We start from the raw sequence: 15,341 nt of genomic DNA on the forward strand, positions 1-15,341 counted from the left end.
ATGACTGAATGACATATATCAGGGCTCAACACTAATATCTTTCTCTGGTGGTCTCTTTGGGCCACTACAAGTTTTGAATTTGACACTTTAATGACCAAAAATAAAATGAAATATGAAATTTCATATGGAATTATACCTGCCTGATCAGGCGACCAAAAGATAAACCTTTTTGGAAATTTGGAGGCAAGACATACATTTTCTGTGGCCTGAGACCACCCCTAATGTCAAGCCCTGCATCCCACTGAGAAGGCTTTCATCTTTAAAAAAACATCCTGATGGTATATCTTGATATCAGAAGTGCAAAGGGTAATATTCCGGAGTCTGTCAGGTAGAATACCAACTTAAAATTGGGCATCACATTTGAAGAGATTATGACAATCCCACATTGGGGGGATAACCTCCGAAGTATCAGTTGACACCTCATTCCATGGTAACCTTTTAAATCTCAACAAAAATATAAAGCCGAGGAAACTAAAGCCCTGTCAGTGAGCATACAGGCCTTCTGAGAGCTGCACATGTTACTATTAATAATGAGCCACATGAAAGCTCACCTACTGCATTACACCTAAGGAAATGATTCAGCACTAATTCAGTGAGTCACTTTGACCAATTCAATTATTAGATCCACCCACTGACCATCAATGCAAAACGCATACTGTACAGCAAGATATTTTGCAGCATGAAATTTTTATGATTTGGAGCCAGCAGCCTTTTTCGCAGAGTGAAATTTTTGCGATCTGTCACTAACATTCAATGCATATCATGAAGAGAAGAACATTAGTGTGAATTTTAATTTCACAAATCTTGGCTCTCGCGAGATTTGCTAAAACAAAATGCACTCGGACATTCCTGGTTTTTCAGTGTGCATAAATTTCTTTGATAAGAGCTCCACGATTGGTTTTGATTTCTGCTAACACACACTGTTAGCCAATTTAGTAATTCAGAGGATTAAGCTGAGAAATTTGGACATAACTCCAAGGGCCCTTTTGCTAGTAGGGCAATTGCCTCTTACTTGCGTCAAAGGTCAGAGAAATATGGGGGAGCTAGATGGTGTGGATGTCTTACCTGTGGAGACCGCACTGCCACCATCACAGCTGATGTAGGAGATCCCATCGAGTACCATGCTGTAATCCCCAGGGTTTAAGGGCACAAGATACACATGGTTGAACCGCAGCTGCAGTAAATTAAAAAAAAAAAAAAAAAAACTTGGTGACTGCTGCACAGTTGCTTTAACTGGTTGGGAAAGAGTTACCTACAGTCTAGATTTGATTCCCTACAGGCTGAAGAGAGCTTGAATGGATCAGTACATACCTTCAACTAAAAATAGCACGTATCATCTGCAATCAGTTTGCACAAGAGACCACATGGTCTAGCACTCACTTGAGCAATGCACTTTGCCTTTATGTCACTTCAACAGAAGTAAAATATTCCAATGTAGATCTTGAAATTTTGAGATTTGCTGTTGGCCCCTAACAGCAACATTATCCTCATTTGGGGGTATTTTGGCCCAACCACACAGGCCATTCCCCCCCCCCCCTCTAAAAAAAAACAAATAAAAACAAACAAAAACAAAAACAAAACTATGCTACCAATCAAGAACCAAGGGCAACAAAGGCATTACGTATACCACAGAAATGATAACTGTCACATGGTACACTTTTAACATTCTCTATCCACAGGCACAATGTATTATACACCTACCCTGATTCTGTAATCAAATGAGCCAACAAAAGCCACGCCATGTTGCCAGATATTCGGCGAGTAGTCAGACCCGAAGGCAACAAATATTTGGGCATCGTCCTCGATGAAGACCCTCAGTTCCAGCTGAGCTGTGGCAGACGTCATAAGGAAGTAAAACTCTACCTGGCATGAAGAGCTTGTAGGTCCTATCTCAGGTGTTGTGAGATCGTTGTACGTGACCCGGCTCAGCAAATAATATCCACGATCTTTGAAGTAAACAAAAACACACACACATTCCAGGTTTTTAGTTAAAATTATCTTAGCATTTCCAAGGTGTTAATATACTACTGAGGGAGTAATTCTTGGAGACATCCTTGTCCAGTCTACAAGTACCCTGAGCTATCTGCCAATTCCTGGGTACTCTGAGAGCCCAAACAGGGCATTGTCAAAAGAGAATTGAAGAAGTAGGGCCACTTTCATCCGTGTACTGAAGAAGGACACAGGCCTTGATAGTATTAATACAGAAACAGAAAATGAAATGAAATGAGCTGAGAACAGCCATGTGAGATAGACAGGTTTGGAGGTGCAACTTCATTTATGGAACCCGAGTTGGCATTGGCTGAAGCTAATACATGACCTCGAATTAGTGGTGGTGGTAGTAGTAGTAGTGGCTGTAAATAATACTGAATTAAGAATAAGCAATTCAATTACAGTGCATAAATCCAGAGGCTTGACAGGGGATTCATACTACACATATGAAATTAATAAAAGGTTTTAACCCAGATACCATTTGCAGATGAAACAAAAACCCAGCTTCAGTGCTTCAAGAAAGTTCTTCAATGTGAGTTAGGGATTGAAATAACCAATGCAAAAATGTTACTCAGTATAATCAATGCTAAATTCTTAAATGTACAAAATGTGAACAATACAATGTATTTATAATGTATTTGCTTCTAAAATAAACCCTCTACAATTGCGGTTAGTGAGAAAAATAGTGATATTGCTTTATATTTTAGGCTGTATTGCAAAATCTTTATACAGTAAGATGTTTTGTGATACAACTGACCTATACATATGCATCAACTGTGATAACTCAAACATTTATCAAAACACTGCTCCCAATGGTAAACAGTAACTTTAAGACGATAATGATGGCAAAAGTGAAGATAAAAGAACACTGATAGTAACCATAGAGACAACACTGATAGTAACCATAGAGACAATCTCAGTGGAGGCGGTAATGATGAATTGGTTGTGATGCTGGTTGCTTGGTAGGAATGGCAGAGTGGTAGTACAATTATCATACAGCAGATATGATGTGATGACAGCAGGTAAGGTGTGGTGGTGGTAATGATGATGATGATGGTGATGATGATGACGAATATGATGATGATAATGATAAAGATGATGATGATGATAACGATGATGATGTTGTTGAAGATGATGATGATGATGATGATGTTGAAGATGATGATGATGTTGAAGATGATGATGATGATGATGATAATGATAATGGTGATGATAATGACGATTTGATGGTACTGATGATTTTCTGTTTTGGCACTGGTGGAACTTAGCTGTGGTGATGAGAACTTGGTGGCAATGTTGGTTGCTAGACAGTAACAGTAATCACTTGTAGTCTGGAAGTGATGCCGATGAATAGACGGTGTGGTTGCTATTCAGTAGTGATCAATGGTACACTGTAGATGGTCATGGTAATGATGGTTGATCACTGTGAAAATTGTGATGATACAGATCACTCCCAATGATTGTCAGTGCCCACAGTTTATTGATTGTGATGATGGTGACATGGTAGCTATAATGGTTGAATTGCAGTGATTCAGAACTGGTTGAAGTGATGCAGTGAATTTGTGGTGTGATGATGATTAATTGATAGTGAATATGGTAGTTGTCTCTTCCATGGTAGTGCTTCACTTGGTGTTGATGGATTATTTGTTTTGATCAGAGTAAAAGGTTGGCAATGACAAACCTATAATTGATGTAAGGATGGCAGTGTAAATGTAAGAATCTACAACAATGGTGGCTACATGATGTAAGAGTTGTTGATGGTGAGGTCAGGGGTCATACTGCCACCAAGGTTGAATAGAACACCAAGAAATCTGGGAAGGTCCCTCCTGACAGGGGTGCAGAAAAGAGTAAAAGAGTTGTGGCATCTTAATCTGCAAGGTTCTACAGAAGGCATTGCCATTTTCAATGAAGACATGTTAATAATTGGTGGCCGTGGAAAATCGCAATCTTTATGATGATGTCACAAAATGTGAATAATACCAGTAGTATTAGAGGTAAGGGTGACTGGTCTCTACTTCCACCAGTGTGAAAGGTGACTGTGTACTTACTGCTATAATCATCAAAGTGATCAGCCGGTGGATAGTCAGGATCTTCTCCTGCCTGAATCCTCTGCCAACCAAAGCTTTCTGACCCACACAGATTCTCATCATCAAACTCACAGGCTCCTGCATGGAGGACACAACCACGGCATTGTTCAGTCTACAGACTATAGAGGGAGGGCTTCATACATCACTCAAGTCTGCTACCCACATCTCCTAAATATGTCCAACTTGAGCTTGATAAGTTAAATACTGCTTCTACTTTCTATTGCAGATTTGTTTCCCCAGTGGCACACCAGCGCACACCCCCTCTTTATCTTTTCTTTAAACAAAAGACATAAAAAGAAAAAAGTAGGGGGAGGGACCCATGCTCCCCACTTTACTTTTGTAAAAGTGCTTCCCCTTTACGGAATTCCTGGACCCGCCCCTGTTCCCTGCACTTATTCTTGTGTCTGCCTTAACCCTTACTGTGCTTTCTCTGCTGAGTGGCACAGATGTTTAAGAACTTGTCAACGTACAGATTATCTCATCTACTTGACACCTATTGCATCAGAATGGCATTCTTGCTCAACTGAGGCACATTGCCTCACCTGAAATGGCTCGCTAACTTTACATCTACTGTAGATCAAGTCTGGATGGTTACTGTATGCTGATATTAAAAAAAAAGCTTGGAAAATTCAGTGCCTGGAACTGTAAAACAATAGAAATCCAATGAAATGATTCCTGAATACAATTAGTAGCCAACACATCTGCAAATCCAGCTCCATCTTCAATATTGCACTCTTTGTTATCATCCCATCTTTGATATGTTTATGGTTCAAATGTTCAAACTCCTCACAGCAAATAACAGCTTTTTATGTTACAGTTCCAAAAGAGTCTTCTTCTCAAGAATCAAATCAAGCCAATACAAGATAACTTTGGGATTTTTGTTAAAACAAATTCGTATCAGTCGGTATAATCTTCTTTAAATACAATTTGATATAATATGGACACTAAAATAGTTGCCAATTCAAAAGTGAATTTCTGCATCATTAAATTATGACATTTTAACTTTAAAACTTGGGTAAAATTTGCTGTCAAAGACAATGATCATCTCATCACTAAATTGGCATCTCTGAGGTATCCTGTAGATCTTGTAAGGGAGAAAGATTAAAGATTAAATTGGTTGCAGCCACTAGATCTGCACAAAATCCAAGAACCATTTTCCAACTTTTGTAAATTTGAGAGAAAGAAAGCATGTTCTACTAAAGTATGTTGCCAAATATATGAACCAACCATAGATTTACCAGAAAGGGGACCTTTGAAAATTCTGTACCTACTGTAAGACACACAAACCTATATGAAGAATAAACAATATAAATTAAAAGCATCCTCTTTACTCTACCTTGTGAAGTAATAAAAAAATATATACATTGTAGCATCAAACCACATTAACATTATATATGTGACTTAATGGATTAAAGTGAAGGTGCTCACCACAGATTTTTTCGTCCATCCCATTAGTACAATGCTCCTTGAAGTCACACACCAGATCCTGGCTAACACACTGACCATCCCCACACTGGAAGTCGGTCGACACCGGGCACGGTGCCAGGGTGGTCGGAACAGGAGTCGTGGAACCCTGTGGCAGAGGGTTGCTGGCTAGGGGGCAGTTCTCAAAGCTGATGTCGTCAATGGCGATAGCAGCGTTGGGTCCAGTGGTAGCTACAGCCTGAATCACCACCTGTACACAAGGTTAGTGAGATGTGATGTGTTAGTGAGAACTATGATTTGGTGTACCGGTACATGACTGCTATGAAAGCTAAAGCATTCAAGTTTGTTTGTTTGTTTTTTGTTTTTTGTTTTTCAGGACCATAGTTACACATATATTCTAACAAGTATAAACCTCATTTTTATTTCTCATCACCTGGTAGGCTACATCAATGCAATATATGTAAGTATGATCCAGTATGTTGTAATTTACAAACTTACACAATATGTTAATCTTACAGAATGATGGATACACAAGGGCAGCTTTTACAAACAGGAGTTTTGTTTTGTTTTTTGCATCACAATGTGAAAATCAATTTTATTTTCCACTATTAACAGCAGAAAGAATCACTCAGCTGCAAATTAATAGATGGTTTCTTAAATATTTCTCACACACCATGCAGGGCAAAGTATCACAACAGTTTCTAAAGAAAAACAAACAAACAAACAAGCTGGACCAATTTTTGTATAGCATCATTTATCACTAACAGACAATTTTTTGGGTGTCTACAAACAAGGATCAATACTTTTCACACTGCTTTGCATAAATTGACTTGTTAGAATTTAATTTCAGGTGTATGTAAAGGGGCACATCTCTAAAAGTAGAAGTCTTCAGCTCACTGTTCCCATCCGGTTATACAAACAAAAGAAACGAGTCTACTTGAATGTCTGGTTAAACTGCCTTGGAGGACCAGCGCATACCTGGAAATCACTGTTGCCAGCAGACACTGATTCAGTGAAATAACTGTAGCTATCAAGGAAGAAGTTTGCATAGCTCTCCACTAATGTCCAAACTCCATAGGTCTCTGTACGAGTGTAGATGTTGACTATCCCCCTGTCACTTCCATGTCCGAAGAGGAAGAAGCGCATCTGATTCAAAAATACAAACATATAAAGAAAGACACAAGTTTACACAAGTCTTTTGAACAAGGATACTGTAACACAAGAAATTTTAATGTGCATAAATCTTTTGAAAATTTTGCAAAAAGCCAAGATTATCAAAGGTAAAGTAAATGCAAACGTTTATATCTACACAATCCATTATACATAGTATACTCTATTTCTTCAATGGCCAGGAATTTACAAAAATTTCATGCAGCAAAAAACAAAACAAAAACAAAAAAAAAACTGTTGGCTCCAATTTGCAAAAGTTTCATGATACAAATGTTTATAGAAAATTACGAACACATTTTGTAACACAATATGCTACACCAAACCACAAAACAAATGTGGTGTGTATGGCTTGGTGGGCTCATATGAAGAGTTCAGCAACACAAACACAAGGCAGTCAAAATGTTATCAAAATCTGAATACGTGTAACGGAGTTTTCCGAATTTTAAATTTCAAACTGCTTTCCTGTATCAAACACAGACATTCACAGTATATCAAATTAATTTACATATGCAAATCAGATGAGAGTGTGATGTCATGACTTCACAATTCAGCCCCTGGTTTAAAATATGAATTATCACACATTTTAGTTTTCTGGGCCATCAATTTTTAAGTCTGTCCCACTAACTAAGATTCTCCCGACTTCACATAGTTATCCTTGCTTAATCATTTCAACTCTACAGTGACCTGGATCTATGGATACGACTTGTTTTTCTTGACCTTGTGTAAATGAGTGGAGCAAGTGAAGTTTTCTTCACAAAACACTTTAGAACTTTCTGAAAGACATAAAAAATGATACCATGGCAATATTCAATTCAATACTTGAGAAGGGATGGAGAATTGGACTTGAGAGCCATCTGCAAAGAAGTGGATGATTTTACACTCCGTGATGTAATGTACAGTATCATATGTTGCCATGGAAACAGGAGAGTAGACTGACCTGACACGAGCCAACGAGCCCAGTGGCCTGGAAGGTCGGGGATACCAATATCGCAGAGTCTCCAATTTCATTCATGAGAAGGAAATCTGCCACCATGTAGAAACCCCCAACGCTGTTTGTGGTGTGGTCCCTGGTCGGGGCATACAAGTGATCCGGGATGATGGCGGCAGACATGCGATACCACATGAACTGACTGGTAGGGTGGTTGGTGTACGCACACTGGTCCACTTCAAAGTTACATCTTGCAGTGTATGCATCTGTGCACGGGAAGCAACAGAGAGACACATATTACACATACAATGTACCTAATACATGACTACACAGCATGGATATTTTCAGTGTCAAGGTCAAAGGTCAAGTTCAAGGAAAAAAACACACCACAAACTAATGTGGAATATATGTCTTGTCATAATGAAAGTATTTGAAAAACTTGAGTCAAGTAGGAAAACTACAAACAAGTTACTTAGTTCTATTAATAAACTTTTAGAAATACACGAGATTGTACATCATCTATATTTGATGTTTTTGTGTTTGTTTGTTTTTATTTTTTTCTTGGTATACAGAGGGATGGTATCTACCCTTCAAAGATCATTATCACTTTAGGTAACCATCAGTACATGGAGTCAACTCAGCAAAAATATAAGAGAAGATTCATAGGTAATGGAAGTGTATCTTTGAACTACAATGTCACATACTTGAACGTCTCAATGGAAATATAAATATATTGCCCTGGCACGTCAAGAATGGAACAATGAAATATATTTCGTTTCGGTACTATTATTTTGGTTTTGCATTGTCCTTATGTTATTGTGTTTACTAGTTTTCTTGTATAAATATAACCAGTGCACTTTTAGAAATGCCTGTATTAAGTGGCATATAAATGCAATTATTTTTGGGGGGAGCACTATACAAGTTACTAATGTCCAGGATGAGCTCAATATGCCACAGACAAATGATCCAAAAAAGAAATACATTGTATTTCACCAAATATACATTGTACAACTTGGAAATCAGTCACAAAGATGTAGGTATGTTAGGCAAGGTGCTACATGGTTCTATTTGTTCACTATGACATACTAGCATTGTTTGAAGCCACTGTGAATGTCTTCAATGTTAAAGATACCTGCAAGACTAAAACTAACTCGACATGTGTTATATATATTTCTCCCTTCACAAACATAAATATTGCTCTTTAGATTCTTTTCCACAGCTTGCAAGCATCTCCCTAAAAATGATTAAAATTTGTTGTGTAAATTGAACACCTACCACAGACGAACTCATCAGAGTAGTCCCCACAGTCATCGGCAAAGTTGCAGACATCCTCATCAAAGATACATCCCTTGTTGGAGCAGGTGAAGTCCGTTCCCTGGCAGCTGGCCTCCTTGTTGGGGAAAGAGCAGGCGAAGAGTCGCACATCGCTAACGGCGATGACGCCGTCGGGTGCCGTCTCGTGAGGTTTGCCCAGGAAATGGAACTACCAACAAGACAAATCAGATCAGATTACTAAGAGTGCTGATAGCACAGCTACTTCAAGTTCAATTTCACATCATGTTCACGTTCATGTTCTTTTCTCTTACAGCTGCAAATACCCACAGTAATTCCACTTTACTGGAACTGCAAGAGTGAACCCCCTATGTGAGACACTGTTGCGCGGGGGGGGGGGGGGGGGGGGGGGTTGGATATTAAGATCATCTCCTTCATTTGCAAGTAGCATTTGGAGGAAGAATCCAACCACTAGTGGCAAAAATGTTTTAATATGCGATAGAGAATTTGTATATCTTGGTACAATTCATCCCATTAAAGGTTTAATTTTAGCCCCACTAATAAAATTAAGGAGATACATGTATGTATTTCAATACGACATGTACGAATATGAGGGGTTTTTTTTAACTGTCTACAGTTAGCCTTAACTCAAGGCTTACACATTATGTTTACTTGTACAGATTGCACAGATTGGGATGATTCAGGACTCCCATGGAGAAGACTACCAAATACACACACAGCTGATCTGTAGCACCACTGTAGGTGGTTACAGTGGGCTTCTCATTTTACAATGAAGTCTCGATATCCTTTGTAGTCCCAATGTCATAATGCCCTAGACAATGTGTAGACTGATTAAATGGGGCCCATTTCACACAGTCTTCTGTAATCATAGTAAGTTGCAACTATACATGTAGAGATGGCAAGCTTCCATGAAAGCTACATCCAGGGTCAATAATGCCATAACACATTAATGCAGACACTATAACATAGAGCAGCCAGGAAACAGCCAATCAACTGCGACATTCAGGGTGTTTCCACTGCTAGTGCCACTAAAATCACAGCATCTTTAAGAACAAAATGACCCCTCCCCCTACCCACCCCTAAACACTCCATCCTGGATTCATAAGTAAGAACTTTCATATCATGTACAAACCTGGAATGGGTTACGTATCCTGCCGACAGTGAACAATTCAGCCTGCCAGGAGCCCTGTATGGGTGTGGCCGCTCTGTACAGAATGGTCTCCTCAGTCACACTGGTCTTGTATGATACTTTGAGTTCATCTGTTATACAGAAAAAAAAAGAATGTGGTCAGTAGGGATAAGATATATAATACCGTATGCCACAAAAAAAAAAAAAAGATACAATGGGACCCTCTGCAACCAAACTTTAAGAATGGTGAATCAATACAAATATAATCTCAGGGTATGAAACTATAAACGTCGCTGGGGCTACAAGACCTCGTATCTACAAAATGTCAAATGTTCAGGAGAGCCAAAAAACATGGCGGCCAAAGAACTACAGCAAATGGGATAGCCTTTCCTTTAACATGCCGTGGTGGCTTCATTTTTGAAGTAAGACAGTTGGGATTTGGACAGGACATCACTTAACCCATTATTTGACTATTAATCTAAAAAAAAATTTTTCACCAAAATATCTTATTCCCACATTAAAAACAAACCCAAAACAAAACAAAAAAACATCTGTTTTGCTTCAGTGGTCAAAGAGAAATGACGAGTTTTGTAGAGCATGTCAGGAATCCCTTCTCTCAGAGTTCTGTCCATTGCATTCCCACATCAATACATGCAGTTCAAAGAGCATCCAAGTGCTAAGATTGGAAGGAACAGACCTATGACAGGCTTTGAAATGATCCACATTTCTCTGTGACCGCTTGTCCAAAATGAATGGGGTTTTCTGCAAAATACATGTAAGATGTTAATAGATTTTTAGACCCTGAAATAGCATTCAGAAAGTTTAATCACATTTTAAGTTAATAATGTGGAAATCGTAATATTTGGGAGGAAAATATTGTACAAGCTTACAGAATGTCATAGACAGAAGGAATGAAAGAAAATTTCAAGTTCAAGTTTATTTGGTTTTCTCCACCTCCAAAAGAATCAACCATACACGTATAATGTGAATAAAAGGAAAGAGATGAGAAAGAGAGAAAGAAAGAATGAATTAAGAAAAATGAAGAAACACAGACAGACAGAAATCTAATCTACCAGCATGTCTTATCCTTCCATCAAGTTACCTGACCCACTCAGATAGTACCAGAGCTGTATGGAACACCCGCTGCTAACCCCCTTGATTTCCGGTGATACCAGGCGGGCGTATTCTGCCCCAGCCTTGGGGGTCTGTGTGTTGTCCACCACCATGTAGGACCCTGCAGAGCCATCAAAGTCATCGGAAGGAACAAGGAGGTTGGGAGGAGGGGTGCCAGACCCAACACCCTGCCATATCCAAGGCAACAGACCGTCTGGGTCACTTGTGTAGTTGCACGGGTTGGATTCAAATGTGCAGGTTCCTGGAAATTCAAAAAAGGAAAAGTGGCTTGTGATTCACCTTTCTCATAATCTCTCTCTCTCTTCTTTCCTTCTCTTTCTCTTTCTCTCATCCTGTTGTTTCTCTCTCCCCTCGGTATAATTTTTTCTCTGTCACTCTCATCATCTTTAATTTTCTATGGGCGAATGTTAGTGTAACATTCACACACATTCACAATGTATATACATTGTATATACATACAATATACAATTATGCATGCATACAAGTATGTGCATTGTATACCCTCAAAGACATATTCATTATATGTACATATATCAGGGCTCAACATTAGTGGTGGCCACTGGAAATTGATAATGGGCTACAAAAGCCCCCCCCCCCCCCCCAAAAAAAAAAAAAAAAAAAAAAAAAAAAAAAGGTATCTTTTGGTAGCCGATCAGGCAAGTGAAAGTCAATTGAGTTTCTATATATATTTTTTTTTTTTCAGAAGCCCACTGCCATCAGTTCCTTGTGGTTCTTTGGAATTTTTGTATTACTCTTGGAATCTCATATTGAACATGTCGAGTCAAGTACCTGGTACTAAAAAACTCTGAACTTATTGCCACCAAGAAGTGTCAATATTCCCATTAAGCTGGTAAATGGCACCCCAGTTTCCCAACAGTCACTCAATGGCACGGAGAGTGGTACTGCTATCTTCTCACACGATTACTAGCACACCTCAGCAGCATCACTACTGCAGAGAAAGGATCATCACCAGTCTCTCCACTGCAAAGGCCAAAGTTAACAGTGGCATAGAGAATGGTGTCACTACTTTCTCACAAAGTTAATACTAGCAGACCTCGAAGACATTAATATTGCAGAGAAAGGAGTGCCACCAGTCTCTGCATTGTCCACATTCCCACAGAGTTGACACATGGCATACCCAGTTCACCAACAATTAGGAGGTTAAAGGGAAACATCAAAATCTTCTTGACGTACCACAGAAGGCCTCGTCAGAGTCATCAGTGCAGTCTGAATACATGTCACAGACTTTGTCTCCATCAACCTGCTCATCACCACTATCACATTGGAAGGGCGGGGCAGGGGTGGCGGTCCCGCTGCACACCCCATTAAACAGGTAGAGATCATCAATGGCAATGTCACAGGTGTCACTCTCTGCCAGTACACCTTCAATCAGCATCTAAAATGATGACAATTTGCAAAAGCATTAATAACATTGACATAATGATAATACTGTCCACCCCATAAAATTTGTGAGCATAAAACCCGACAAATCTGAACTTGTCAACCAATTTTAGGAGTAGTTCAGTAACTGCTACAAATCCAAAACTAAAGAAACAGACTGAGAAATAAAGCACTATCCCTATCCAAGAGACAAAATTAGCAGCTTGTCATCTCTTTAAAGATGACACAAAGGTGAGCTTATTATGGAAGACATTTGTTCCTGGGTTGTTTAATAAAGAGAATATATGTCAACTTACAATAGAGTTTGGATACCATATACTTAATTCACTTGGAACATTGATGTTCTTGATAAAGAGCATAATGCCACACATTATTTGAGGCCACATGGCCCACAGAGCAGCTAGGAGATGTAGTCCATGACTATGGCAGCCATTTTGAATTGCTTGTAAGACAACGCTCTGTGATATTCAAATGGTCACATCTTTTTGTTGTTTTTGTTCAGATTTCCCTTGACATTTTTTTTTTATTTTGAGTTTTATCAGCACATCGAGCATCTTTATCATTAGGTAAAATCAGCACACTTATAGTCATCATAATCATTACAATTGGCATAATTTTGGGCATTCATGTTATTATCATTATCACTTCTTACTTCCACTTTTAGTACTACTCTAATCATGATAATAATCATGGTAATTATCATAAGAACACTAATAAAATGATGACAACTGTACTGAAAATAACAGATACAAAACTGAACAGTTCTTGTTCTTTTATCGTTATCACCATCCAATGCAACTGCAAGGTGATACGATTCAATTCAGCCTTTGATGAAGAGTTATAATTCTTTTTCATTTTTTCACATCTTGTCCGGTAAGGAACTGCCTTGGGCACTGCCTTTCATATATATCTCTCTATCCAGTACCTTGTACTGTTCAGTCACATAAAAGTTCATCTGGCGATAAATCCAAAGATCATCACTGCTTGCTGAGATGGAGGTGATAGTGTTGACCTGCCAGGCAGTCTCCCACGAAATCTGGTGGGGAAAAAAAAGAAAGAATGACAGGGGATAAAGGGGAAACTTAAGATTCTTCATGTTAACCAGGGCGGTAATGAGGCTCAGTCAGAAGTGCTTCAGCCTGCAATCAAATGGCTTGGTTTCGATTCCGACCGAGTCTAGGTGCTCAACTAGACTGATGATTTGAATGAATGGAATTAAAGGGATTGCTTACCATTAGGAGTAGTGATTTACAAATGGTCAACTTATCGCATTTGATGCATATGTGTAGGTCAGTTGTATCACAAAACATCATATCATAGAAAGACTTTGCTATAAAACATAAGACATAAGGAGATATCCCTATTTTTATCAATAAACCATAACTGTAGGGTGACGGTTTATTCTATAAATAATTTCATTATAACTATTGTTCGCATTTTGTATATTCAACAATACTTATCATTGATTATACATATCAACATTTTTACATTGATGTTTCTATTCCTAAGTAATATTTTAGAACTATTTTGGAGCACTAAAGCTGGATTTTTATTTCATCTGCAAATGGTAAATAATGCCTTTAAACAAGGGAGGGAAAAGGGGAGATGAGCTGGCAGAGACAGGAGAAGAGGAAAGGTGAAAATGAAGAAGAAATGGAAGGAACAGGAAGGAAGATGACGGGATGGAGGACCATGTCATACATTACATGCAATCACAACAGTCACCATGGCAACAGACAGGAAATACCCATCAGCTGTGAGCATCTCGAGTTACTGCCATGGTAACTGCAATTCACCTCAGCTTAAATTTCATTTCAAACATTTTTGCATGAAACAGCCACTGGAGGAGGAACAGGATGAGGAAGAGGAAAATTGAGTAAAAGAAGTAACATCGCTTGCACAATGTACAAATTATAATTACTTTAAACAATTCATTATTTGAAATAATTGTGCAGAAAGTACTTTGTGTGAGTCAAGTCTCGTATCAACCAAACCTGTTTGCCTCAATGAAAAGTTCAAACACAACTCTAACTCTGAATAAATTTCATAAAGACTTGTCCAGCACGGAGAGAGGATTTAAAAAAAAGAGGAAAAAAATGTGAAGAGTCTTTATTCATCGAACTTACAAAGATGGTACTCAGGCTGTTGTCAGCACACTTCATGTGGTACCAGAGGCTGAAACACACCATACTGTTTGGCACCTCTATGCTAGAGGACTCCAGCCGGGCACGGGACCCTCGAGCACCCAGGCCCGAGTCAATGTACATGTACCATCCGGAGATGGTGCCCGTGGTGTGGTCGGTGAGGGGCCCAGTGTCCTGGCTGTCTGTGGACCCAGTGTGCCGCAACCAGTCCAGCTCATCACCATTCTGGGTGTTGGCCCAGTCACACATGTCTGTCTCAAAGTCACAAGTTGCTGCAATACAGGATCAAACAAACGAAACATAGCAACAATAAAGAAATGAGGATGAAAGTTCTTCAAAGATCACATTAAACTATGAGTTCCATTGTAAGCCACTCAGATTTCTTTCACAACAGATGTAAGTATACAAACATTCAATCATGGATGAATATAAATTGAAATTCAATTGCACACAGTTCCTTGTACATACTAGCACAAAAAAAAAAAAGTACAGTAATAAAATTCTCCTTGTTTGCAGAGTAGATGAATTCAAGTAAAGTAAACTAGCACAAAATAACCAATATGAGCCAAGTGCCGGCTCTATAAAATATCAAATATAATCAAAATGTCAAATTTTGGATGATTTGTGACTTGCTGCCTTTT

At 38.8% G+C, this 15,341-nt stretch overlaps 2 protein-coding genes across 2 annotated transcripts in view; both read right to left on the reverse strand.

The window, feature by feature from the left end:
* Positions 1–1,940, reverse strand: part of LOC139737715 (MAM and LDL-receptor class A domain-containing protein 1-like) — a 55,264-nt gene extending 53,324 nt beyond the window's left edge. Inside the window, exons 1-2 of the mRNA XM_071648389.1 lie at positions 1,702–1,940; positions 1,066–1,174 (exon numbers count right to left, since the gene is read on the reverse strand). Of these exons, the coding sequence (XP_071504490.1) occupies positions 1,066–1,174; positions 1,702–1,845 (253 nt within the window). The 5' untranslated portion in view covers positions 1,846–1,940. The remainder of the gene's footprint in view (positions 1–1,065; positions 1,175–1,701) is intronic.
* Positions 1,941–3,724: 1,784 nt separating this feature from the next.
* LOC139737716 (MAM and LDL-receptor class A domain-containing protein 1-like) overlaps positions 3,725–15,341 on the reverse strand; it is a 36,239-nt gene continuing 24,622 nt past the window's right edge. Inside the window, exons 21-31 of the mRNA XM_071648390.1 lie at positions 14,683–14,972; positions 13,482–13,592; positions 12,350–12,551; positions 11,124–11,396; positions 10,025–10,152; positions 8,875–9,082; positions 7,609–7,865; positions 6,480–6,647; positions 5,505–5,751; positions 4,034–4,154; positions 3,725–3,815 (exon numbers count right to left, since the gene is read on the reverse strand). Coding sequence (XP_071504491.1) covers positions 3,725–3,815; positions 4,034–4,154; positions 5,505–5,751; positions 6,480–6,647; positions 7,609–7,865; positions 8,875–9,082; positions 10,025–10,152; positions 11,124–11,396; positions 12,350–12,551; positions 13,482–13,592; positions 14,683–14,972 — 2,096 coding nt within the window. The remainder of the gene's footprint in view (positions 3,816–4,033; positions 4,155–5,504; positions 5,752–6,479; positions 6,648–7,608; positions 7,866–8,874; positions 9,083–10,024; positions 10,153–11,123; positions 11,397–12,349; positions 12,552–13,481; positions 13,593–14,682; positions 14,973–15,341) is intronic.

This window comes from Diadema antillarum, unplaced genomic scaffold (assembly GCF_040938485.1).
Source record: "Diadema antillarum isolate AM-2024a unplaced genomic scaffold, OU_Dant_1.0 seq00000701_RagTag, whole genome shotgun sequence".
Taxonomy (NCBI): Eukaryota; Metazoa; Echinodermata; class Echinoidea; order Diadematoida; family Diadematidae; genus Diadema; species Diadema antillarum.